This window comes from Zeugodacus cucurbitae, chromosome 5, assembly GCF_028554725.1.
Source record: "Zeugodacus cucurbitae isolate PBARC_wt_2022May chromosome 5, idZeuCucr1.2, whole genome shotgun sequence".
NCBI lineage: Eukaryota > Metazoa > Arthropoda > Insecta > Diptera > Tephritidae > Zeugodacus > Zeugodacus cucurbitae.
In genome coordinates, this window is record NC_071670.1 from 40,688,157 (window position 1) to 40,710,704 (window position 22,548).

General features: G+C 36.5%; 6 protein-coding genes across 6 annotated transcripts; all 6 read left to right on the forward strand.

The window, feature by feature from the left end:
- The first annotated feature begins 199 nt into the window (after positions 1-199).
- LOC114804278 (WW domain-binding protein 11-like) lies at positions 200-1,538 on the forward strand. The gene is made up of 2 exons (XM_029041936.2): positions 200-372; positions 441-1,538. Exons 1-2 carry the CDS (start codon positions 300-302, stop codon positions 1,472-1,474), a joined length of 1,107 nt encoding a protein of 368 aa, XP_028897769.2. The 5' UTR covers positions 200-299; the 3' UTR covers positions 1,475-1,538.
- Positions 1,539-3,044: 1,506 nt separating this feature from the next.
- On the forward strand, positions 3,045-4,362 carry LOC128922184 (uncharacterized). Its single transcript, XM_054231888.1, has 2 exons — positions 3,045-3,308; positions 3,368-4,362. Exons 1-2 carry the CDS (start codon positions 3,239-3,241, stop codon positions 3,883-3,885), a joined length of 588 nt encoding a protein of 195 aa, XP_054087863.1. The 5' UTR covers positions 3,045-3,238; the 3' UTR covers positions 3,886-4,362.
- A 434-nt stretch (positions 4,363-4,796) lies between these two features.
- On the forward strand, positions 4,797-6,645 carry LOC114804279 (prostatic spermine-binding protein-like). Its single transcript, XM_029041937.2, has 2 exons — positions 4,797-6,064; positions 6,136-6,645. Exons 1-2 carry the CDS (start codon positions 6,007-6,009, stop codon positions 6,504-6,506), a joined length of 429 nt encoding a protein of 142 aa, XP_028897770.2. The 5' UTR covers positions 4,797-6,006; the 3' UTR covers positions 6,507-6,645.
- Positions 6,646-9,529: 2,884 nt separating this feature from the next.
- LOC105214683 (uncharacterized) lies at positions 9,530-10,647 on the forward strand. Its single transcript, XM_011188239.3, has 2 exons — positions 9,530-9,741; positions 9,808-10,647. The coding sequence occupies exons 1-2, from the start codon at positions 9,639-9,641 to the stop codon at positions 10,551-10,553; spliced, it is 849 nt and encodes a 282-aa protein (XP_011186541.2). The 5' UTR covers positions 9,530-9,638; the 3' UTR covers positions 10,554-10,647.
- Positions 10,648-13,738: 3,091 nt separating this feature from the next.
- On the forward strand, positions 13,739-14,673 carry LOC105214657 (uncharacterized). The gene is made up of 2 exons (XM_054231889.1): positions 13,739-13,955; positions 14,017-14,673. Exons 1-2 carry the CDS (start codon positions 13,889-13,891, stop codon positions 14,490-14,492), a joined length of 543 nt encoding a protein of 180 aa, XP_054087864.1. The 5' UTR covers positions 13,739-13,888; the 3' UTR covers positions 14,493-14,673.
- A 2,219-nt stretch (positions 14,674-16,892) lies between these two features.
- LOC105214656 (estradiol 17-beta-dehydrogenase 8) lies at positions 16,893-18,548 on the forward strand. The gene is made up of 3 exons (XM_011188206.3): positions 16,893-17,377; positions 17,575-17,694; positions 17,758-18,548. The coding sequence occupies exons 1-3, from the start codon at positions 17,344-17,346 to the stop codon at positions 18,342-18,344; spliced, it is 741 nt and encodes a 246-aa protein (XP_011186508.2). The 5' UTR covers positions 16,893-17,343; the 3' UTR covers positions 18,345-18,548.
- Positions 18,549-22,548: the final 4,000 nt, after the last annotated feature.

Consider the following 22,548-nt stretch of genomic DNA (forward strand, 5'->3'; position numbering starts at 1 on the left):
TGCGAATTTCTTTGCACAGTTAGAATAATACAATTAATCTGCATATATTCATATATATTATTCTGAGCAACAACAACAAATACGACTATAAACATATTGGGTTGGTTTAATTAACTATAAAGTATATTAGAGAACCCCTGCGAACGGTATAAAAGTCCCTCCGATATCAACCGAAAGATGCAGTTCACCGCAGTTTGTTGAATTGAACAGTCGAAACTGTTATTTCGTTCTTAATTTAAAATCAATATATATATATATATATATATATATATATATAAATCTTCGGTGGTGAGCAATCAATGATGAAGCTCATCTGGTCACGTTTATTACCCGTGTTGCTACTGATCACAGTAGTGGCACTGGACACTGTTGGTAAGTAAGCTAGCAAGTTTCTTTTTTTTTTTTTGTTTTTTACATCGTTTTTCTTTAATATTTTCTAGTTGCGCGAGATATTGACTATGGCGCCAATAACGGTAGATATAGAGTTTTTCGGAAACATCACCGTTCAATCGCTAGAGATGAGGATGATATTTTGCCTTCCGCTCGTTTTGCGTCACCTGATTTTTTCAACAGATTCATAGCGTTAAAGGGTCAACCGCAAGCCCCACCATGTCCAGATGTTGATTACACTGATTCGGAGGAATTGCCGCCAGATGATATTATAATTAATATACCAACTAATCTTTTTCCTCCTGATGATGATGACTTACTGACCCCAACATTAGGACCACCTCCAGCAACACCTCCAGCAACACCTCCAGCAACACCTCCAGCAACACCTCCAGCAACACCTCCAGCAACACCACCAGCAACACCTCCAGCAACACCTCCAGCAACACCTCCCGCCACACCTCCAGCAACACCACCACCTCCACCTCCTCCACCACCTCCTCCAACACGTCGTCCACCAGTTGGTAATCCAATTTATATCGGATTCAATAGCGACGATGAATATGATGAAGATGATTATGACTATACCAACAACGACAATTATAGTGATAATGAGGACGACGACGATGACGACGACGACGATGATGACGGCAACGACAGCTACAGCGAGGCCAATCGTGACGATAACGATGATGAAGATGATGTTGCAACAATCAGTGCTGGGCGTCGTTTATTACCACGTGGACAATTCGGTGCCGGTCATGTAAGCTCGGTTAGCCAGCCAGAATCATCCTTAGAAGTCCAGGACAATGCTCTCATTGACAATAATTTCGGCAGAGCAGCACGCGATCAACAATCGGATTATCAACGACGACGAAATCTTATTCGGCGTCGTCGTTTGCAACGTAGGCGCGCAGCCAGGCAGCGTAGACGTCGTCAACAAAGGCTCCGTCAACAAATAAAGAGATTAAATGGTAGAAGGCGTTTTATACGACGACACTATCACAGAGGCAATAGCGGTGTACGACGACGAGGCTCAAGACGTAGACCAAATCGTCGCATTCTTTTAAATGCAAAGAAGTGAACAAAAAAATATACATCTCGATAGAATTGGAAAAAGTAAAAAATAAACGATATTAACTTGTATTTACAATAAAATGTTTCATGTTGTTTTTACTTTTGACTTACTATAGGTATTACTATCTCACAAATCTAACGAGAAGTATACTACGGCGTCATATTTGCATGCTATGTATAGAGAAGAAAGAAAGTCTTGTTATGTTTTATAATTTAGACTTTTGTAAAATTGTATACTCTTATTCTTTCATTGGTCATGCAATTCCATTTTTATGAACCGGAATCGACCAAATCCTATTAGATGATGCCGAGCCCTTGATACCCCATTTGTCGTTTGATTCTCGCCATAAATAATGAATATATATATATATATATATATATATATATCGCTGGATTAAAACATGGGAACAGACTGAAGGAGCTGTGGAAAGTCTCAACGCACCTACTCCTAAACAGACGAAGACTGGAACGACGATTTCTGGAACTTACAGGGTGGGACTACGCGAAGACGTGAAAAACTCTGACAGTGCTCTACTGCTTTTATTGAGTGTTTGGTCCGATTTGACGGCGAATTGTAGAAAAGGTTTCCATATTTGGCTCCTCCATAATTATATATGTATATTAATCCCATAGCATACCTCCAGAAAACATATTTTTTAGAACGGAGTATTTAAAGTGGTCGGGTCAAGTGTAACGTGCTAAACGATATTGGAAATACAATTTACAACAAAGGTCAATATAACTGTGAAAATATGTACCGTCAATTTCATTAATATATCTCAGTAACTTACCAATATTTTCGATATAAAGTCAATCATAGACACTAGGGTCTTCAGAGTTGATATAAGAGATCTAGAAAAGGTATGAACCGATGTTTCACATTTTTAGTTGAGAGTTTCCACATGTCATAGGTACAATTTTTTCGATATAATATAATCTTCATTACACATATATAGTAAAGGCAAATATGCGGTAATCCTTAAATTGAGTATATGAGGGCTAGTCTTGTAGACTTAATCCGATTTCATTTGTGCGTCTTGAGTACTAGGCCACATGTTAAAAATTTTCCGATATCTTCAGTACAATGTCCTCCATAATTTCGGAGTTTTTCAGTTTCGGCATCTCGGCATGTTATGATCCCACTTAGGCCTTATTTAAAGCTGCAGATGCTGCTGGAATGCGAGTTCCTCTTGTAGAGAACACCCATGGGACCTAAACTAATCTAAACTATTTTTAAATTAAAGTTTTATACCGATATCTTCATCAGTGCTTTATCTATCTATTATAAAGTGAAAGGACCTAATGAATTTCAAAATGGTATCATATATGTGTGGTTGTCGTTGAAATTGTAATATAAGGATGTCTAGAGAATAGATTTTACATGGATTTGATTCAAACAGATCGAGCAATCTATAATAATTATTCAAGATAACGCTTGCACGCACTAACTATTGGACAGGCCGCGCTTGTTGACTTCTGAAAACTAATCTTCTAGCTTAGACGAAACAATCGAAATTCTTCGATAAGTAATGACGTTTGACTAGCCACTACATAGACACTTTAATATGTGCATTTACCTATATGTTTGTATTTATTTGCATATATGTATATTAGAAGCAACGTATAAAACTGGCAAACGCTACATGTGCGACTCACAGATAATCTGCATAAGTCTGTGATACCAGTGGCTTTTGTTTTATAAGCGCACTAATATTTTTGCACACTAAAACTGGGTTAACGCGAATAAACAAATCGAATACAACTGTTTAGTATGAATATGCCAATCCTAAGCTTACTGCTGCTATATACAGCAACAGTTTTACAGCTAACCGAAGTTGTTGGTATGTCGCTATTTAACACTACAGATTTATGCTATTTTGAAATAATACTAAATTTACAGTTGTCGCTGAGCACAAGGATAAATATCAACTATTTCGTGGCGCAAGAAAACGAATAGAACCAGCGCTCGATCGTGACAATGGAGCTGAAGTACGCTTTGTAAGCACAGCCTTTTTGCACAGACTCGTTGATTTGAAGAGCAAAACTACAACAACAACCGTTAAACCAATGGATGATGTATCGCCAACGTCATCTCAATCAATAACTGGACCAACGACCATAACACCTTTTTCGCCACCACTAACCGCGCCTTCAACGGTAACACGCGCCTTGCATAGCGTTGCTGTGGCTGGTGGTGGTGGTGATGCGAAGCATATACGCAAAATTGAGGAAGACGAAGACGACGACGATTTTATACCGTATACAACTGCCAATGTTGCTGAATTTCCAGCATACGGAAAAGTGCAGCGCACACAACGTCATCGAGGCCGTAATAAACTCCGCAAGAGGCAGAAGCGGCAAAAACGACAACGCCAGCAGATACTTGTCAAACACAAAGTGCGGGATCAGGAGTTGTGATAACATTCGCAAATTATTGGCAATCGATAAGCCGTAAAGTGTTATTACTTTGCGGAAAAGAGATGGAGACAGCCATTAATTAATATTAATTGAAAATATGTCGAGCAATTTAAAATGATTACTGATGTTTACTGTGCTAAAGTATTCCTTCATGAGTCTTATGTAATGAATATCACTGAATTTTGTAAATATTTTTTGAAACTACAAACACTTTTATTCCGATAATTATATTATAAAACCACTACTACTTTTACAGTTTACAAACTATTTACAAAAACAAGCGTTAAAGCATTTAATATTATATGAAGATGCCAAGATTCCTGCGAAAACACTTTAGTGCACGTTGCGCAGCTTATGCTAGACATTTTCGGCATTATTTTACAACTAATTTAGCACTCTAAAGCTGAGTTAATAAAATTTTAGCGTCGATAGGAGACTTGTGTACTTGTTAAGGGGTTACATGGGTTTTGTCGCCTAAAAATGGGCTATTTGCAATATTTATTTTTTTTTTCATGTAAAAAAATATTTCTTTTGTTCAAATTTTTTTCTGTCTTATAGATACATATTTAAAGAATAATGTCTGAAATTTCAAAAAAAAAAAATTTAAACTCCTCCATTGGGACGTCATTTCCGGTGACCCCTCGGAAAATAGGGGACAGGATCTTCTAACTTGAAATAACAAAAATAAGTGTTTTAATTAAGACCATAAACTCGTGCTTGAACGTAGTAAAGACAAAAAAAGTGAAAATTGGAATTTTGGCAGACATTTTTCCAAAAAAAAAAATAAAAATTTCGATCAAATTTGCTTGACATTTTGTTTTTTTTTTTTTAAATAGTTGTAATTGAAAAAAAAAATCCTTCGTTCAAGTACGAGTAAATTGTATCTCGAACACCTACATATGCAAAATTTCATCAAGATCGGTTGAGTAGTTTTCGAGAAAATTGGACAACCGACTTTGTAAACACTGTTCCGAGAAAAACGCGTTTAAAGTTTTGTGTAACAAAAGTACTTGACTTGGAGCACACACCTTCCAAAGGCTGTATCTCCGAAACTATTTAGGACAATATTCTTGAGATGTTGTAGAAATTGATAAGCCAAAAAAAAACAAAAACCCGATTTTTTGAATCTACGAAACCCATGTAACCCCTTAAGTTTTAAAATAATACTTCTTTTAAATTTTACTTTAAGCTTAAAGCGAAGCTTCTCCACTTAAATACATTCTTAAACACATTTATATATATATATATTTTTTTTGTCAATTCAGAGTCTCGAGTCTCTTAAGACTTCGAAAAGCATAATACTGCTTTTTCAGTGCGAAAGCTGCATAGAACAACAAAAGACTTAAGCCACAAACTTCATGCTCAGCACAAAGAAGATATGTATGTACACTTGCTTCTCTGACTCTTTAGTAGACTCTAGAAGAAATTTGCTACAGAAACCTTCAGTGATTATAGTAATGGGTTCTGCAAAGAATAAAGAAATTGTCATAAATAAAAGCCATTTGATGCGAATATGCATATTAATGAGATTTCTTCAACATTAAATGACGGTCTTATATTCTCTTGTGGCTCTTAGTGTTTGCGATTTTATCACGTGCTCTTTATACTCATTTGTTTTTGCATCTCCTTTGGCGTTCTTTGTGCTAACCTTTCTTTTGTTAGTTATTATGGCTTACATACTACGAGTAATCTGCGAGTTCTAATCGCACAGTTTTTTTGTTTTTGCATTTCTTTTAGCTTTTGTGCATCGTCACTTTTTTATGCACTCTTTCGTTAGGCTACTTTGGTAGTATATTCTTACAAGCTTTGCATGTGTACGTGTTGCTATTTATTGAACTCGTAGTGTTGGTGATTTCATAACTTTAGGTTCTTTTGTCTGCTATTTCAACTGGTAAATCTATGTATATACAAGTATTTTTACTACCAAAGTAGTAACTAAAATGGTTGGATATTTATCGAAACCTATAGTTAACATACTTATATAAAGCGTGATCTAAACGATCGCGCCGCTCAGTTGATTGCGACCATTGACGGCGGTAGCGATTTTCTAAAGTATAACAATTGGAAGACTTTTTCGAATTTTTCTTCTGTGTACTCTAGTAGAGCTTAAACCAAAAAGCAATGCAGTGCTTTCAGTGGTGTGTGCTGTTATTTTTGATAACAGCACTTCGTTCATGCGGTAAGTTTGTGCATTTTATACTCAGTTGATACATTTTTTTGTTAATAATACTTTTTTTTTGTTTTCCACAGTAAGCCATCCACTTGGCATACGCGTCGCTTCGCTGGCCAAACAATATGCAGCGCTTGAAGATAGTGAATTTGATGATTATGATGTTGATGATAATGATGACGATAGCAATGATAGAATCGATCACTTGCGGCATGATGAGGATATTGATGATAACGATAAGATCTATGATGACTATGATGATGTAAATGATTTAAACGACAATGTTGATCATGATGATAATGAAGTGGCGTTTAACGATAATGATGTTGATCGTCACAATGCAGCGTTTGAGGAAAATAATGCTTCAGATGATGATGATGATGATATAGGTCGCATAACTGGTTATCGACCTGATGTAGCTTTGACAAGTCCCTTCGAGTATTATAATTAGACACATATAACATTAGTAGTGCTTGTACTGAAATAATTAATTTTGTTATTTATATTTTTAAGTTGGTTTTAATAAGATTTAAATTTAATTAATGTGTTAAAGTGGTAGCACCTAAGTATTAATGCAATGTACATACATATGTAACGTAAATATTAGATAATAAAATCAAACATTTTTGTTTACTTTGAGTTTTCATAACTAATATTAAATCTAAATATATTCCACATTAAGCAGTATTGAACCCTTAATTGTTTTCTATTTACCAATTAACTAATTACACAATCTGTACTTAATTGACTACAAATTGTTATCATACATGCTTGTGAAATTTGCTACTTGTTTTTTTCTAGCGAATAGATAAAATAGTAGTAGAGTATATTAAAAGAAAAAAAAATATTTTAATTTTATTTCTTTCTCTTATTGCCCATAAAAGTTTAGTATTTATGGTCAGAACTAATAAAATTCTTAATTGACTAGGCTAATTGACCTAGTTTAGCTTCGTATAACGTATAACTCCAACAAAATGTAATTTACTTAAGTGGTAGCGAAATGTACTTAATGCTTTCCAAAAATATTTATGTTTCAGATATCACAAATAGTTTGCTATCTCGAAAAGTCTACTTTGCTTACTTGATCACTATTTCTAACATATTTTAAAATACCGTTATTATTATTTTATTGAAAACTATTTATACTTAAATATATAAGTATTCTAGGAATTAATTTAAAATTTTGTTTGTCCGCGAATAAAAGCGTTAGGCAAAGTGTTCGATCTCTGCAGCGATCGATAGCATTTTGTATGCCTAAAAGTATGCAACATGAACTGAAAAATCAGAGTTATAAAGCAAAACATCAAAATCGCGTTAATCTATTTATGCCATTCTTGAAGCAATGCGCTACACATTTGCTTGCTGTACCATATTTTATAAGTGAATCAGTTAGAGTTTATTTAACTGATGAGGAGAGTTCCTTTGTTATTAAAAACTTAGTAGCAAAAGTGGTTAACTGCAGTTAAATATACAAAGGTTTTTGGTCTGTTTTTATAGGGGAGCTTAAAATGCTGTTTATGCTTCATTTAAATATCTTACAAACTGAGTGAAAAGTATACATACATACAATGCTTTATTCTTAGAGTATTCCTTTGAAATCCTGACCGCATGCTTTGAATCAAATAGTTTACATATATATAAATCTATTATGTTACATATTCCAGGGATGAGTTTTTTGAACTAATTAACCTGTAAATTCTCTTAATTATATTCATATTATTTACATATACAGTGGAACTTTCATAACTAGAACTTCTATAACTCGAAGATCTCCATAACTCGGGTATTTGAATTGGCAATAGCGTTTAGAAATCAAATTTCATACAAATTACCTTCCATAACTCAAATTTCCTCAACTCGAAGTTCTTCATAACTCCAACTCTTGAATTGGCAATTGAAGTCAAAATTTAATACAAATTACCTTCCATAAATCGAACTTTTCGCCCAGGACAAGATACAAAATTTTAAATTTTAGTATCGCCGCAGAATTTTAAAAGACTCCATCCATCTCGTTTGGAGGCAAACAAAAAATATAATATCACCCTTATGGATTGCATAAATCAAGACACCAAGGGATGGGATACAGACGGCAAGAGCCAAATACAGTGGAACTTCTCTAACTCAAATCACCAAAATTCACAAAAAAACTACTGCGCAGGTTCTAGTTGTTCTCCAGCGTTTGGCGAATTCACTGGAAAGCTGTGTGTCCAGCGCTCTAGCGCAAGTGGACCACGGACTACCCACACGTTTCCACTCCAGTGCCAATGTTGCTAGTGTACCCTCTCTGACTTGTCTTACACTGACTTAATTGCATTTCCTATCATATCCCTTACTGGTTTTACTAGTTCACGTTTTCGAGGGTGCGCTGTATAATTATCTTATACGGTAACACCGACTTTTCGACTAAATTGTTTCAAAAGGTTAAGCTTAAGAGTTGAAATATTAAAAGAATTTTTCTGCGTTTTTCGCACTTAGTCTGCTGAAATAGAAATATTTAACTTCGAATTTCAAAATTGGTCTTATTTTAGTCATAAGTATTACATACTAGATTTAAACTACTGAAATGAAAAAAAAAATATAAATGTTATCCACATTTCCTCTTTTTTCAGTGATGTATAACATTTTTCAATCAAACTTCTATGGTAGACAAGTGAAATTTCGAAAGATTTGAGCAAGTATTTACACTGTACTATAGCATTTAATATTTACTGCTTTCATTTGAATTCTTCCACTTTTTCGTATATACGCATGCGTGAATTTCACTTTTTCACTTCTGCACTTCTATAATTTCTGTGCGAGATTTCTTCAATTATCTCAAGTGCTTTATGCATTCAGGCGTTACTTTGCTTATACAGATATGTATGTATGTACATATGTGCGTACAAATATGCTCGTCAAGGTTTGCCAGCCAGCAAGGGGCTGGTGACTTGTTGTTCTTGCTTCGCTTTATACTTCAATGCTGAACGTGAAGAAAAGGTAAACAATAATGAATGGGACCTACGAATTTGAATATATTTTGCACGCATTTCGGCACATTTGTAATGAATTTCATCCGAAAGCGACGCACATGTGAGCCGTTGTCATTGCCGATAATTGCTAGATGAGCTGTTAAGGGGGTGATCTATCACTAAGGCCCTTATGGTTGTTGTTGTTGTGCTATACACATTGTGGTCGCGTACTAAGCAAATAGCTGTTGGCAATCTAACTGTTTTCGTTGCACGCTTTTTATTTTTCAAATAAAGCAGATTTTTTTCTATCTAAGCGCGAGTACATAGCTTTGGACACTTGGAGTGGTACCCTAGCCAACTTTCGACTGTATGGTATGTAAGATCCATTGTTGCGCCTCGAAAGCGCGGTATAATGGTAGTTATTTCTTGTAACTAGACGCCGCAAATGCTCTGTCATTGCTTATTGGCAATTGGCAATTGCCCGTTACTTATGCAGTGGCATATCGATTATTCTAAGCTGTCGTATAAAAGCGACTCCCTGGGCTCGATTATCTATCAAAGTTCATTTAACTTTCTTGCCGATCACATACATTGGAAAGTTCTTTTACCGTACGGCGTAGGAAAAGTAGTTCCAAATGAAGTATAACGCATTCATATTTGTCCTGCTGGCTGCCTTGGTGCTGTGCGCCCAAGCCGAACCTGAACCCGAACCCAAACCAGAGCCAGAACCCGCCAAAGGTATGTACTCCACAGCGATCTGCATTTAAATTATATATAATTATGAAAAATATAATTATTTCTTAGGTCAACGCGCTGCTTTCCCACGCTTCCGTTCTGCCGTTGATGTGAAAGAAGCTCGCAACACCGCAAATGTTGAGGATGAAAGTGACGCCGAAGCCGATGTCGATGCTAATGCCAATGAAAATGCCGCGCCTAATAAGGGTTCGAACGCCTCCAGTGGCCGTTTGTTTTTGAAGAAATTCTTACTCTTTAAGAACATGTTCGGTCAACAACAACAACAGCCCGTCATTCCAATTATCATTGCCGGCGGTCAAGGTACTGGCACTGGTTCCCCAACATACGGCACTTCACCATCATACACCACAGTCACCTCCACCGGTTCCATACCAACAGCAACGGGTACAATCAGCACCTCACCCACATCATCCGGACGTAACGATCCACTCGAACGTCATGAGGAACAGGCGCTGGAAGACGCTGCAGCTGCGGTGGATGAACAGGAATTGCAAGCAGCACTCGCTGCCGGCGCACAAGAGTATGTCGTGACAGATCAGGAGATCCGCGGCACTTCGGAATCGAAGGCTTCCAAAGCTCCAGCACGTGTGAATCTTCGTCGCCCTGGCGGTAAGAAGGGTCAAATGGTGACAGTGCGCATTCCAGCGAAATATCGTAAATACTTCAAGAACGGTCAGAAAGTGATGCTGAACACTAGCAACCGGCCAAACAAGCGACGTGGCGTGCAGAAGAAACGCATCAATCGTGTACGCAGGCGCAAGGTTGGCGGCAAAAGACGTCGCGTCAACAACTAAATTCAAGCAATCAATCAAAGTGTGTACAATACACGTACATATGAGTAAATGCTATAGAAAGGAGTCAAAATCTTGCATTATAGTGTATAATGAAATGCTCTGGAAATGTTGCGATTAACTTATTTATTATTTTGTATTAAAACTTAAATAAATTAATAATTTTTAGAGTAAACGTGAAGTTTTTATGTAGTGGTGGGTTCAAAATATTTTCGAATTGGGTTCGTAATCGTCTATATAAAGTGAATATAAATACTTTTTCATGTTGTAGAAACATGTTTCTGCTGGCGTAATTGATGATTTTAAAAATATTCGAAAACTTATCCGACTTGTAGCTTAGTACGAGACAAATATGTACTAATATTCTAACATATTTGTTTCATACTAATCGCTTCACCTGATTTAGGTAATATAGGTTTTCCGAAATATTTGAAATTTTTTACTATTTACAATTTGACTAAGTTGAAGTTGTTTTTTAACAACTCAACTTTAAAACAACTAAACTTTGAAGCACTAAAAGTAGCTTAGAATGGTTTGTTAACACATTTTATGTTTTTCAACATTTAATGAGTTGTCAGTTTTTTACCTGATGAACAACCGCACTAGCTCTTTATTATGATATTTATGGTTAATAGCCAATAGTACAATTACTACTGATATGAAGTTGAGTTGTAATAGGGCTCGAGTATACATACAGTGCGATGTGTAATTCCTAACTTGCCGATCTCCGATGTGGTAGAACTTCACATCTGGACAAACTCGTCCAGGAACTGTTCGATTTTTAACTTCCATTCTTCCAAACAATTTTAGCATTTCTTTGCTATTCCTATATTTTTTTAATTTTTCTTATTTACTACCTTATTTCTTAGTAAAGATATTAAACAATTATTACATTATGTTATCCAAGTATAATGCTTATTATATTATTTAAACATTTTCTATTTATTTCTTCCAGGACTTCATATCAACACTGATGGTCCCCTTTCCATAACATTTTTGCTACATTTTTTTCGGAAAAGGGTGAGTTCAATTCTTCAATTCTTCATTTTTTAAATCTATTCATAACCATAACGAATTTCCACAAGACGTAACGCTAAGTAGTAATTCTTTCAATTGAATTCATTTTAATTCATGTGCATCCTACAAAGTACGAAAATCATTTGATAAAATATGGCATAAATTCTAAGTGATATATGTATTAGGTCTAAAACTTTGCTTCTGTCGTAAATTTAAGTTTTTTTTTGTATAAAAACGGTTACAAATGTCGATGAGCCTCGGCCGCATTTTTCTTGGAATTAAAAAATATAAGCAAAATTTCCTGCAAATGTCGAGAATAAGTGGGATGCAAACAGATCTCTACAAATATTTTGTTGGGTTGACATAAATGTCCAAGATCGATATAAAACGATTTAATCCATTTAATCGACCAGTGCTTGACCCTGGAGACATCTATTGAAAAATCAGTATATATTATTTTTTAGATGTTTTATCATTTAATTCACTTGTTGAAAACAACTATAATCGCCAGGTGTAAAAACATGACTTGTGTTTCATATGATTTAGGGTGCAACGAATCTATTTTGAAGTCAGGAAGAAGTTTGCCAAATACTAGCTGAGCTATATGGTCTATATCCTGTTTTGTCGTTCTTCTTGGTGCTTGTGTAACCTAGAGAAAGATCGAGTAGATTGCTTCGAAATAGTTTTGTAGTATGTTTGGGAAAAAACTATGTTAGGAAGATATCATATGATATCTTGATATGATGATATACCAATTGTGATTCGGATTATGGATATATTCCTATATATCAACATTTTAAGTAATGTAATTTTTTATTTTGTTTTGTTTAGCGAATTGTTGAACATATATATTTATATTTTTATAAAATCGAAAGAACACAACCACACCCACATTTCCAAAAATTTAATCTCACGTTTGTATATTCTAATTTGTGTCGCTTTGTATCTTATTTAACTTAACTTAATTGCCGATGAAGTTGTATGTATGTATATTTGAAAAATACGGTTTTAAGGACGTGGTAATTATTCCATTTCGCCCTCTTGCTCTTTTGTTATTCAGTGAGAAAATTATTGCCAAGCTTAATGAAGATATTTTCGTTTACTTAATTATTAATTATTAATATGAACAGGCGGAAGGAAACTACTTTTTCACCGAGCCAGTTTTGATTTTTGGGAAGACCAAATAATGGCTGCGAAACAAATCTGGCGAAAATAGTGGATTAGGAGACATGTTTCTCAAGATTTCAAGAAACGCGATAACCATAACACCCAGTGCCCTTTAATTTGTAAAAATTCTACGCGATCCTTTAATTTTAATTCTGCGGCTATCCAGCATAATTTCATACATTTTCGCGATATATTCGAACGATTGCGATTTTACAGGATCGGTTACGAAGAAATTTTGCAAAATTTATCTATGACTTACCGATCCAAACAGATTTAGATCGTCGATATAAAAGTCTTTGGCCGGATAAAATCCGGGTCAATACCGCTCTGTATAGTAGAACCGGCTATTTTTGGAGTTGCAACTTCGTTCTGGATGCTATATCAGTTTAAAATCCTATCTAATATCCAATATATGTTCTGCATGCAAGGAGAACCCGGTTCTAACCACCTCTTGGCATGCCTAATTAATCAGCTAAAACTCCTTTCTCTTTGTTTCTACCCCATCGAAACAGCTCGTTTCCTGGGCCTCCGGTTGTTAGGACAATTTATTTAGGTCGGTTGGAGATTTTCTCTCTCTCGGTGCGGTCAAAATGTTTGTTGCCCTGCGTATATTCCAGAATAAAATAAAAATATTCAAAATTAACGCAATCTGTAAAATACTCAATGTTATAATTGACTTGATTGCTACTTAATCTCATCGTAAATATAGGTCAATAGCCACCACTACAGTTGCGTAAAATACAAGTACATTGTTTCATAAGTGACTGAAATAAAAAATATTCCAGATATACATATATTCATACATACGAGTACATACATAGATATATGAGTCGTGAAATTACAGTCGCCAACCTTTATAACGTAAAATCAGAGAAAAACAGTGGCCAAAATTTGACAGCTCTGTCTTCCAAGTGTTAAACATGCGTTATTACACGTACCATATTTGAATGTAAAAATACAGAGACAAGTGTCCGACTGAGTACTTGAACCACGTGCAAAGAACATGATTTGCAAAAAAGATAAATAGAAATTTATTTTTTGATTTTCTATAAATTTCTGTAAACGTTCCGCTTGATTCTCACTTGAAAACGACTACTAAAGGTGAATGGAACATCACCATAATAATAATAAATTTATTACAAAAACAGAAAAATATGTATAAAAGAAATTGTGTGTGGCTTTTATTAGTGCTTTGTGTGTTTAATTCGCTGACAGGAGATGGTAATTAAATAATTCTAAAGCTTTAATGATAAATTAAAACAAAACAGAATAAACTTTTCAGTAAACGCCGCAACTATATCCCACATTGCCTTCATGAAGGATGCCAGTGCGAAACCAAAGTGTCCTTTAGCTGTACAATCAGAACCATTACAAAAACCGCTCGTGCTATTACGTGTGTCACAACCCTCATTGGACGAAGCAGACGATGAAGAATTAGCAGAGGAAGAAACGAATATGGAAGTAAGCGAAGAAGACGATGAAGAAATTGATGACGCGCATAAACCAATCGGTTTCAAGCTTGTTGAGCTCAACAAAGCGCAATTGCAGCAACTTATTGACAGCGGTAAACTGCAGTTAGTGGAGAATGCTGGTGCCAGCTCAGTCGGACAGGTGTACAATGAGGATGCGGACGATTGGGTTGCTGACGATGAACGCTCGAAAAAGCGTCCTTGGCGTAAAATTCAACGTATTATACGACGACAGCTGTTGAAGCAGCCAAAGCGTTATTTCAAAAAAATTGCTCATCAAATCGGTTGAGCGACGGAGAATACATGTGCGTATTTTGATGAAGTGTAAGGGGGAACGGATTTTTGAACTATTTACAACAAAATAAAGGACTTTTTTAACTTATGTAATTGTTTTTGTTTTCCCTTTTGAATATCCTTCATATTTATGTGACACATGTATACTCTCTCTGAAATTAGAAGCCAAATTTTTTATTCAATATACAATATTGTTTCTAAAATTATTTATAAAACTTTGGGTTTGTGGTTTTCACCACACACAGCGCGAAAAGACTTCTCCGCATCCTTATTGTTGCTGATGGACGGACTGCGAATCCTTGTAAAAAGACGATAAACGTGTATATAACGACTGAACCTCTTGGTTCACTTATAGAAGCGAATAGAGAGTGCTCCCGTTCGGATCGACATCTTTAAATGGTTTGTGGTGTGGTGGGTGGTGAGTTAAGTTAGGTGCTGTGTGTGATGCGTCCATGGGTAGTGATGTGTGCGGTGAGGTGATGTGATGTGATGTGAGGTGTTGTTATGTGTTGTGATATGATGTGTTATGATATGACGTGATGCGATATGATGTGATGTGATGTGGGTGGTGAGCTAAGTTAGGTGCTGTGTATGATGCGTCCATGGGTAGTGATGTGTGTGGTGAGGTGATGTGATGTGAGGTGTTGTTATGTGATGTGATATGATTTGATATGGTGTAATGTGATGTGATGCGATGTGAGGTGAAATTTGAGAAATACAATACTATACCATATTTTTTACAATACACTATGATTGCGTTAAACATTTCTCTGTCCCTCCTCTCAGTGAATTTCTTTTTAACGTCTCTATTTCTTACAAATCTATTTTTTTTTATTTAATAAAAATAAATATTTCATGGACTTATTATTATGTTGAAAAGGCATTCACTTAATTTTATTTGGATATCTCTCAGATTGACCGATATTTTTGTAATATAATAAGATCAGCTATGGGCAGTAAGGAGTGTTCATTTTCCGTGTGTGGGTACTACCGATTTCGATCCCTTATGAAATGGAAATTGCTAAATCTTTATAATATTAGCAAAATGTAACTAAAAAATAGAGGGCATAGGCACCCTTTGTCGATTAAAATGAGTGTTCCTAAGGGTTTTCAGCAGGCAGCACATTTTATTTGTTTTTGTTATTACACGTTTTCACCAATTTTCATACGGTTATTGTTGTTGTAGTGACAGAAAAAAAATTCCAAACACGTTTGAACAATGTGGCCGAGTTAATAGTTCATGGTCGGATAAAAAATCTGATCTGTTCCTGTTATGCAGACCCGAACGCTTTTGAAAATAAATGCAGAATATAGTTATAGGCCTAATGTGTGGACCTGAACGAATTTTCACACTGTACAGAAATTAAATTTTTTCGGAAGGTTATGTTGATACCGTTTTAGAAGTTTGTGGAAATGTTTACTTACTTAGATGTCCCGTCCTACTATGATCCTCTGAAAAAATATTAGGTTCAATAAGCGAATAGACGGAGATTTTATTCTCTCATTGTCTTGATCATTTTATACTCATACCAAATGAACATATACATATATATATCTATCTCGAATACTTTAAGGTGTTACAAACAACAGTTATGTGAGCAAAACTGTCTTAAATCTTCCATAATCTTGTGAGAATAATCAAAAAATATATATGTACAAACCCATTTTATACATTCAGTGCTATCAATCACAGAGACTGCGTTATCAAATTAAGGGGTTAGGTGGGTTTAAAAATAAGAAAACAAAATTTTATTGTTTAGTTAATAAACGAAGGATTTTTTTTATTGTAACTATAACTATTTTTTTGGAGCAAATACATATATGGCGAAAGGGAGTTATTTGGTTTAAATTATGTCAAAAATTCAAATTTGAATATTTTCTTTTTCCTTCGTTCATTAACTAACCTATAATCATAACCAATTATGATGTCCACCGAAAGACATTTTTTGGACACATCATGGGAGATTTACGGAGTTTACGGAATTTTTAAATAAAAATTTCACAAAATACTGTTTAAACATGTATCTTAGATACGCTGAATTGTTTTTAAAAATACCCTTGTTTTTAACCTTTGAAATCCACCTAACCTCTTAAGAAGACAAAAACATTTTACATATCTTTACTCGATCGTTGCCGATCGGTTTACAGCTCTTGAGTTAACTTAGAAAAAGCTATTGTTATGCTCGGCACTCGACATTAATATTTCATAGCATACTTTTGGGCATTTTGTGTATTAATTAAAGCACATTTTGATGAATAACTAAAAGAAAAAAGCTCAAATATATCACACATTGAGTAATAAGCTACTTTAATACCGAGTGAATAAGTGAGTGAGTGATTATACAAAAAGTTTATTCCACATTGCTTATCTCTGTGATTGATATTAGTTAGCAAAAGCTACGGTCGCTCAGTTGACAATTCGCTATCTACTAAAGTACTCGACACTCGTGCCGTTCCGAATTCGGGTGTTTGGTTGATTGTTGGTACGCTTGTCGCGTGTTTTGTTTGAGTTCTTGTCGCCAAAATTTGAGCTTTGCACTGCGATTTGTTTGTTTTTGCTTTTTGCGATTACTTTTATAAAACAATATCTGCCGTCGTGTATTATTGTTGTTGTTGTGTTGTGTGTGTCAACCCATAATTTTTATCGTTTGGCGTTTTTGGCAAAGGTTTTCGGCATTTATTTACATTTTATAATAGAATATTCGTGGCGTTTAAGTGGGAGTGTTCAGCGATAATATACACACACACACACATACATACATACGTACGTAAGAGTTAAACCTGTTTTGGTCTTCTTACATTTGTTTACGAGTGCGATCAGCTGAGCATTGTTTTTGGACTCCAACATGGTGTTGCTGGGAAAATTAGCAATTGTTACTGGTGAGTATTGAAAATAAATTGAAACAAAAAGGATAACTATATAAAAATTTCTTATCGAATTCATCTTTTATATAATGTTTGTAATATATTGTTGTTTTGTTTCATTACTTTCGATGCAATTCGCACTGCGCTTTGCCGGCACATGTGTTAAATATCACACACACACACACACATGTACGGCATGTAATTTTCTGTAGGCGCTGGTTCTGGCATTGGGCGCGCCACCTGTCGTGTGCTAGCAAGAGATGGCGCTCGAGTGATCGCAGCTGATCACAATTTGAAAGCCGCTGAACAGACAGCCAAAGACATTGGCATTGGTGAGTATCTGCATAAGCCTATAAGTATGCTAAATATTTTAAACATTTCTTCACCATGCACAGATCATGTCGTAGCATTGGAGGTAGATGTGGCGTCATTGGAGAGCGTTAGCAATGCGGTTGCTGCGTCCATTGCGCAATTCAAGCAACCACCTTCGATTGTTGTCAATTCTGCGGGTATCACACGTGACGGTTATCTGCTCAAATTGACCGAGAAGGACTATGATGATGTGTACAAGGTGAATTTGAAGGGTACCTTCATGATGGCTCAACAATTTGCGCGCGCCATGATTGAACATCATGTGCGTAATGGTAGCATAGTGAATATATCGAGTATTGTGGCACGCATTAGTAATCCCGGCCAAGCTAATTATGCGGCCACAAAAGCTGGTGTCATTTCACTTACGGAAATTGCGGCCAAGGAATTTGGCAAATTTGGCATACGTGTAAACGCGATATTGCCTGGCTTTATTAATACGCCCATGGTTGAAGTAGTACCGGATAAGATTAAGGAAGATGTTATGCGGCGTTGTCCAATGGGTCGCCTGGGTCGCCCTGAGGAGATTGCCGAGGTCATTGCATTCTTGGCGTCTGAGAAGTCGTCATATGTAAATGGTTCAGCGATCGAGGTAACCGGTGGATTAAAATAAAAAAGTGATAGAGATTTTGATGCTTTTTGGGGCATTTTAAATTAACAAACTCTGCAGTGATGATCGTTCTTCAGTAAAGTGTATAAAATGATTTATTTCAGTGATATTCGAAATTGATATTCATACAAGAATTGTGCATTTATTGTTCTCAAATTTTAGTGTCAAAATTTAAAAAATACATTGTATATTGTTGTTAAATTTTTTTCATTGAAGTTTTATTGTTATTATTACAAAAATTCATCCTATAACAAGCATTTGTTTATGACAAATGTATATGCATGTGGTTACCGGGAATTGCTGATTATCTCGGCAGCTTTATTAATCCTTATTAACCCTAGAAGATCATCATCATTTTTATAACGTTGAGAATCCGCCTCGTCGATTCGACGACGGCATTACTCAAAATCCTTAATTTATTATCCTACCTATCAAAACCTACTAAAATCAATATATTCACATTACCTGGTTTATATATCTTCTAAATTAAACAATATCAAACAGTTTTTCTTACATTTTTTATTAAATAAATAAAATTTTCACAGCTCTGATTCATTCGGCTTTTGTACAAAATAAACACTCGCGTCGTCGAAACGACGAGGCATGACTTTCCAGGGTTAATCATATCGTATATTCAATTGTTTTAATTTTTAAACTTAAACATTTTTGCTGTCTCGCAATATAAGTTTAGTTCACCTTGCGGTTGTTTGTAACACCTAAAAGCAGTGTAAAGATTTACGTATGTACGTTCGCATGTCTCCGTACATTTTATGTTCAGTTCTCTCACCGTCCATCCATCCATCTATCCATCCATATGTATGTCCTTCCATCCATCTGTCTGTCCATCCACCCATCCGTCTGTCCGTCCATCCATCCGTCTGTCCATCCATCTATCCATCCGTCTGTCCGTCCATCCATCCATCCGTCTGTCCGTCCATCCATCTATCCGTCTGTCCGTCCATCCATCCATCTGTCTGTCGATTCATCCATCCACCTCTTCATCTGTCCGTCCATCCATCCGACTGTCCGTCCATCTATCCGTCTGTCCGTGCATCCATCCATCCATCCATCTCTTCATCTATCCGTCCATCCATCCGTTTGGCCGTGCATCCATCCGTCCGTCTGTCTGTCTGTCTGTCCGTCTGTCCTTTTATCAATCCGTCTGTCCGTCCGTTCATCCATCCATCTGCCCGTCCATACATCCATCCGTCTGTCCGACTGTTGATATTGGCAACCTCGCAATCATGTCCAAAACGGAATAGATCACCATGAAAGGATTCAGAGGGACAACGTTAATATTTTTTAATAATTAAATGGTTTTTACTCAACAAATTAAGTGTTCCTTTCCTTATGAACAACTAATAAAATAGTTTAAGTAGCTTGTGTGTGGTGTAATTGTCGGATTATGATTCATTTGCCGTGTATTTATTATATTTATGTACTTCATACCTTTTGAATAAATTGGACATTTGAACGCAAAGTGAGTAATTACTCACTAACAAAAACAAAATCCAAAGTAGAATAATGAAAGTGGGTTGCAATGGCAATGACAGCTGACAGGGACGAAAAAGCGCGCATTTAAACGATTGATGAAAACACAAACGAACGCGCAACGTTTCTACGACGGAGCATTGACTCTTTGCCACTGATTAGAAGTCATCTAGTGGGGGTGTATTCAACCTCCCACGGCTGCCACATAAATATTTGTTGTTGAATGCAACTGAACTCTTCTAATAGCGACCAACACGCGAACTTGAAATTTGCCGCCAGCCAAAGTAGCCGAACAGCTGGCAATCAGCTTTATTTGCTTGCATCTGGTGACGCATAACCGGAAGTTTACAGTTTTGTTCACTTGCCCGCCGTACTCTTCGGTGCGGTGCGGTGCCTGAATGCGTGCGAGGGTGATTAGCGCTGACTAAGTGAACTTTTGTTTATTTGTAGATTTAGCGGGTGGTGGTTTCAGTGCTCTCAACTTTTTTACTAGTTTGTTGCGCGCTGGCAGCAGTCTGCTGCTTGCCCCTTGACGATTGCTCTTAGCTATTTATTTATTTACTAAATCGCTTTTCCAAGTGCGACGGGTGAAAGTGCAGCATGTTGCCATGCACCTCATTGTTGTAGTTGTTGTTGCTGTTATTGTTTGGGTTAAATATTTGTCAGTGTCACCAGATGACGTGGCTAATATTACTAGGCACACACATTTGTGTGTATGCGTATGTAGGAGTGCGCAGTGCCGAAGGGTAGTCGTAGTAGGCGGTTCAAGGCGTATCAAAGGGGGTTAAACATTATACCCTAGACGCTTATCAACAAACTTTATGTTGCGTCACATAAACAAACAAGTGATTGACACTTAAAAACTAACTGAGTAGCACGCGCACTTGGCGGGTGATAGCCGATGCGTGTCGGCCACTCTGTTGGGTAGCAGTAATTATGGGCGGAGCTGTTAACGATAACTGTGTTCGGTACTGTGTTGGTAGTTGTTTTAAATAGTTGAGTGTGTTGAATATGTTATGTGATATAAGTAATATATTTTTTTATTTTATTCACAACAATGTCATTATTTTTATTGTTTACTCGGTATAAATGCTTTTTTTTAAATATAAATTTGGGCAATCAAGTAAACCTTCGATGAAATACCTTTTTGAATGCGAAATCTTCTTAACTTTCGAATATAATATCATTAATTACTGTGTAACTACCTTAATGATAGATTTCTGATCCAGTAGTAGTAGTAGTAATTGGCCGAATATGCGAATGTGACGATACCCTCCAGTCGTTCTGAAGTACAATGTGCTTTGGTGCTAAAATGAAATTGTTCATTGCAGTCAGAAGAGTCTTTTCTTCTTGGATTTTTGGCTGAGTTTGATTGAAACAAGTAATCCTTCTTCTAAGTTCTTGTAAATTAATTTTGGAAGACCTGACCAAAGTTAAATCTAAATCGGTTGAATATTTCTCGAGAATTCGCTTTGAATCACACAACTGCACTATAGTGCGCAATTTCTTCAGACTGTATCCCCTAAATTATTAATCGCATCGACTTGAAATCTTATATATATATATATATTTGGCGTAGAAACCGCTTTAAGCGATTATAGCGGAATCCACCAGAGCGCGCCACTCATTCCTCCTTTTTGCTTTTTGGCGCCAACTGGAAACACCAAGTGAAGCCAGGTCACTTTGCACTTGGTCTTTCCACCGGAGTGGAGGTCGTCCTCTTCCGCGGCTTCCTCCAGCGGGTACTGCATCGAATACTTTCAGAGCTGGAGTGTTTTCTTCCATCCGTACAACATGACCTAGCCAGCGTAGCCGCTGTCTTTTTATTCGCTGAACTATGTCAATGTCGTCGTATAAATCGTACAGCACATCATTCCATCGTCTGCGGTATTCGCCGTTGCCAATGTTTAGAGGACCATAAATCTTGCGCAAAACCTTTCTCTCGAAAACCCCAAGAGTCGTCTCATCGGATGTTGTCATCGTCCACGCTTCAGCGCCATACATCAGGACGGGAATAATGAGCGACTTATAGAGTTTGATTTTGGTTCGTCGAGAGAGGACTTTACTTTTAAATTGCCTACTCAGTCCAAAGTAGCACCTGTTGGCAAGAGTGATTCTGCGTTGGATTTCAAGGCTGACATTGTTGGTGTTGTTAATGCTGGTTCCCAGATAAACGAAATTATCTACAACTTCAAAGTTATGACTGTCAACAGTGACGTGGGAGCCAAGACGCGAGTGCGCTGACTGTTTGTTTGATGACAGGAGATATTTCGTCTTGTCCTCATTCACCACCAGACCCATACGCTTCGCTTCTTTATCTAGTCTGGAAAACGCAGAACAAACGGCGCGGTTGTTGCTTCCGATGATATCAATATCATCGGCATACGCCAGGAGCTGTACACTCTTGTAGAAGATTGTACCCTCTCTATTTAGTTCTGCAGCTCGTATTATTTTTTCCAGCAATAGATTGAAGAAGTCGCACGATAGTGAGTCACCCTGTCTGAAGCCTCGTTTGATATCGAACGGCTCGGAGAGGTCCTTCCCGATCCTGACGGAGCTTTTGGTGTTACTCAACGTCAGCTTACATAGCCGTATTAGTTTTGCAGGGATACCAAATTCAGACATCGCGGCATAAAGACTATAAAAAATTTACTTTTTGAAGCCATACAACCCTTAAAAGGTTAGGTGGGTTTCAGGCTAAAATCAAGGGAATAAT

What these genes read in the sequence shown, in the direction of transcription:
- LOC114804278 (XM_029041936.2), top strand. Translation starts at nt 300, where the DNA reads ATGATGAAGCTCATCTGGTCACGTTTATTACCCGTGTTGCTACTGATC. An exon ending in AGTGGCACTGGACACTGTTG is followed by an intron (nt 373 to 440) that starts GTAAGTAAGCTA and finishes AATATTTTCTAG; the next exon opens with TTGCGCGAGATATTGACTAT.
- LOC128922184 (XM_054231888.1), top strand. Translation starts at nt 3,239, where the DNA reads ATGAATATGCCAATCCTAAGCTTACTGCTGCTATATACAGCAACAGTT. An exon ending in ACAGCTAACCGAAGTTGTTG is followed by an intron (nt 3,309 to 3,367) that starts GTATGTCGCTAT and finishes CTAAATTTACAG; the next exon opens with TTGTCGCTGAGCACAAGGAT.
- LOC114804279 (XM_029041937.2), top strand. Translation starts at nt 6,007, where the DNA reads ATGCAGTGCTTTCAGTGGTGTGTGCTGTTATTTTTGATAACAGCACTT. An exon ending in AACAGCACTTCGTTCATGCG is followed by an intron (nt 6,065 to 6,135) that starts GTAAGTTTGTGC and finishes TGTTTTCCACAG; the next exon opens with TAAGCCATCCACTTGGCATA.
- LOC105214683 (XM_011188239.3), top strand. Translation starts at nt 9,639, where the DNA reads ATGAAGTATAACGCATTCATATTTGTCCTGCTGGCTGCCTTGGTGCTG. An exon ending in AGAGCCAGAACCCGCCAAAG is followed by an intron (nt 9,742 to 9,807) that starts GTATGTACTCCA and finishes ATTATTTCTTAG; the next exon opens with GTCAACGCGCTGCTTTCCCA.
- LOC105214657 (XM_054231889.1), top strand. Translation starts at nt 13,889, where the DNA reads ATGTATAAAAGAAATTGTGTGTGGCTTTTATTAGTGCTTTGTGTGTTT. An exon ending in TAATTCGCTGACAGGAGATG is followed by an intron (nt 13,956 to 14,016) that starts GTAATTAAATAA and finishes TAAACTTTTCAG; the next exon opens with TAAACGCCGCAACTATATCC.
- LOC105214656 (XM_011188206.3), top strand. Translation starts at nt 17,344, where the DNA reads ATGGTGTTGCTGGGAAAATTAGCAATTGTTACTG. An exon ending in AAAATTAGCAATTGTTACTG is followed by an intron (nt 17,378 to 17,574) that starts GTGAGTATTGAA and finishes AATTTTCTGTAG; the next exon opens with GCGCTGGTTCTGGCATTGGG. An exon ending in AGCCAAAGACATTGGCATTG is followed by an intron (nt 17,695 to 17,757) that starts GTGAGTATCTGC and finishes CACCATGCACAG; the next exon opens with ATCATGTCGTAGCATTGGAG.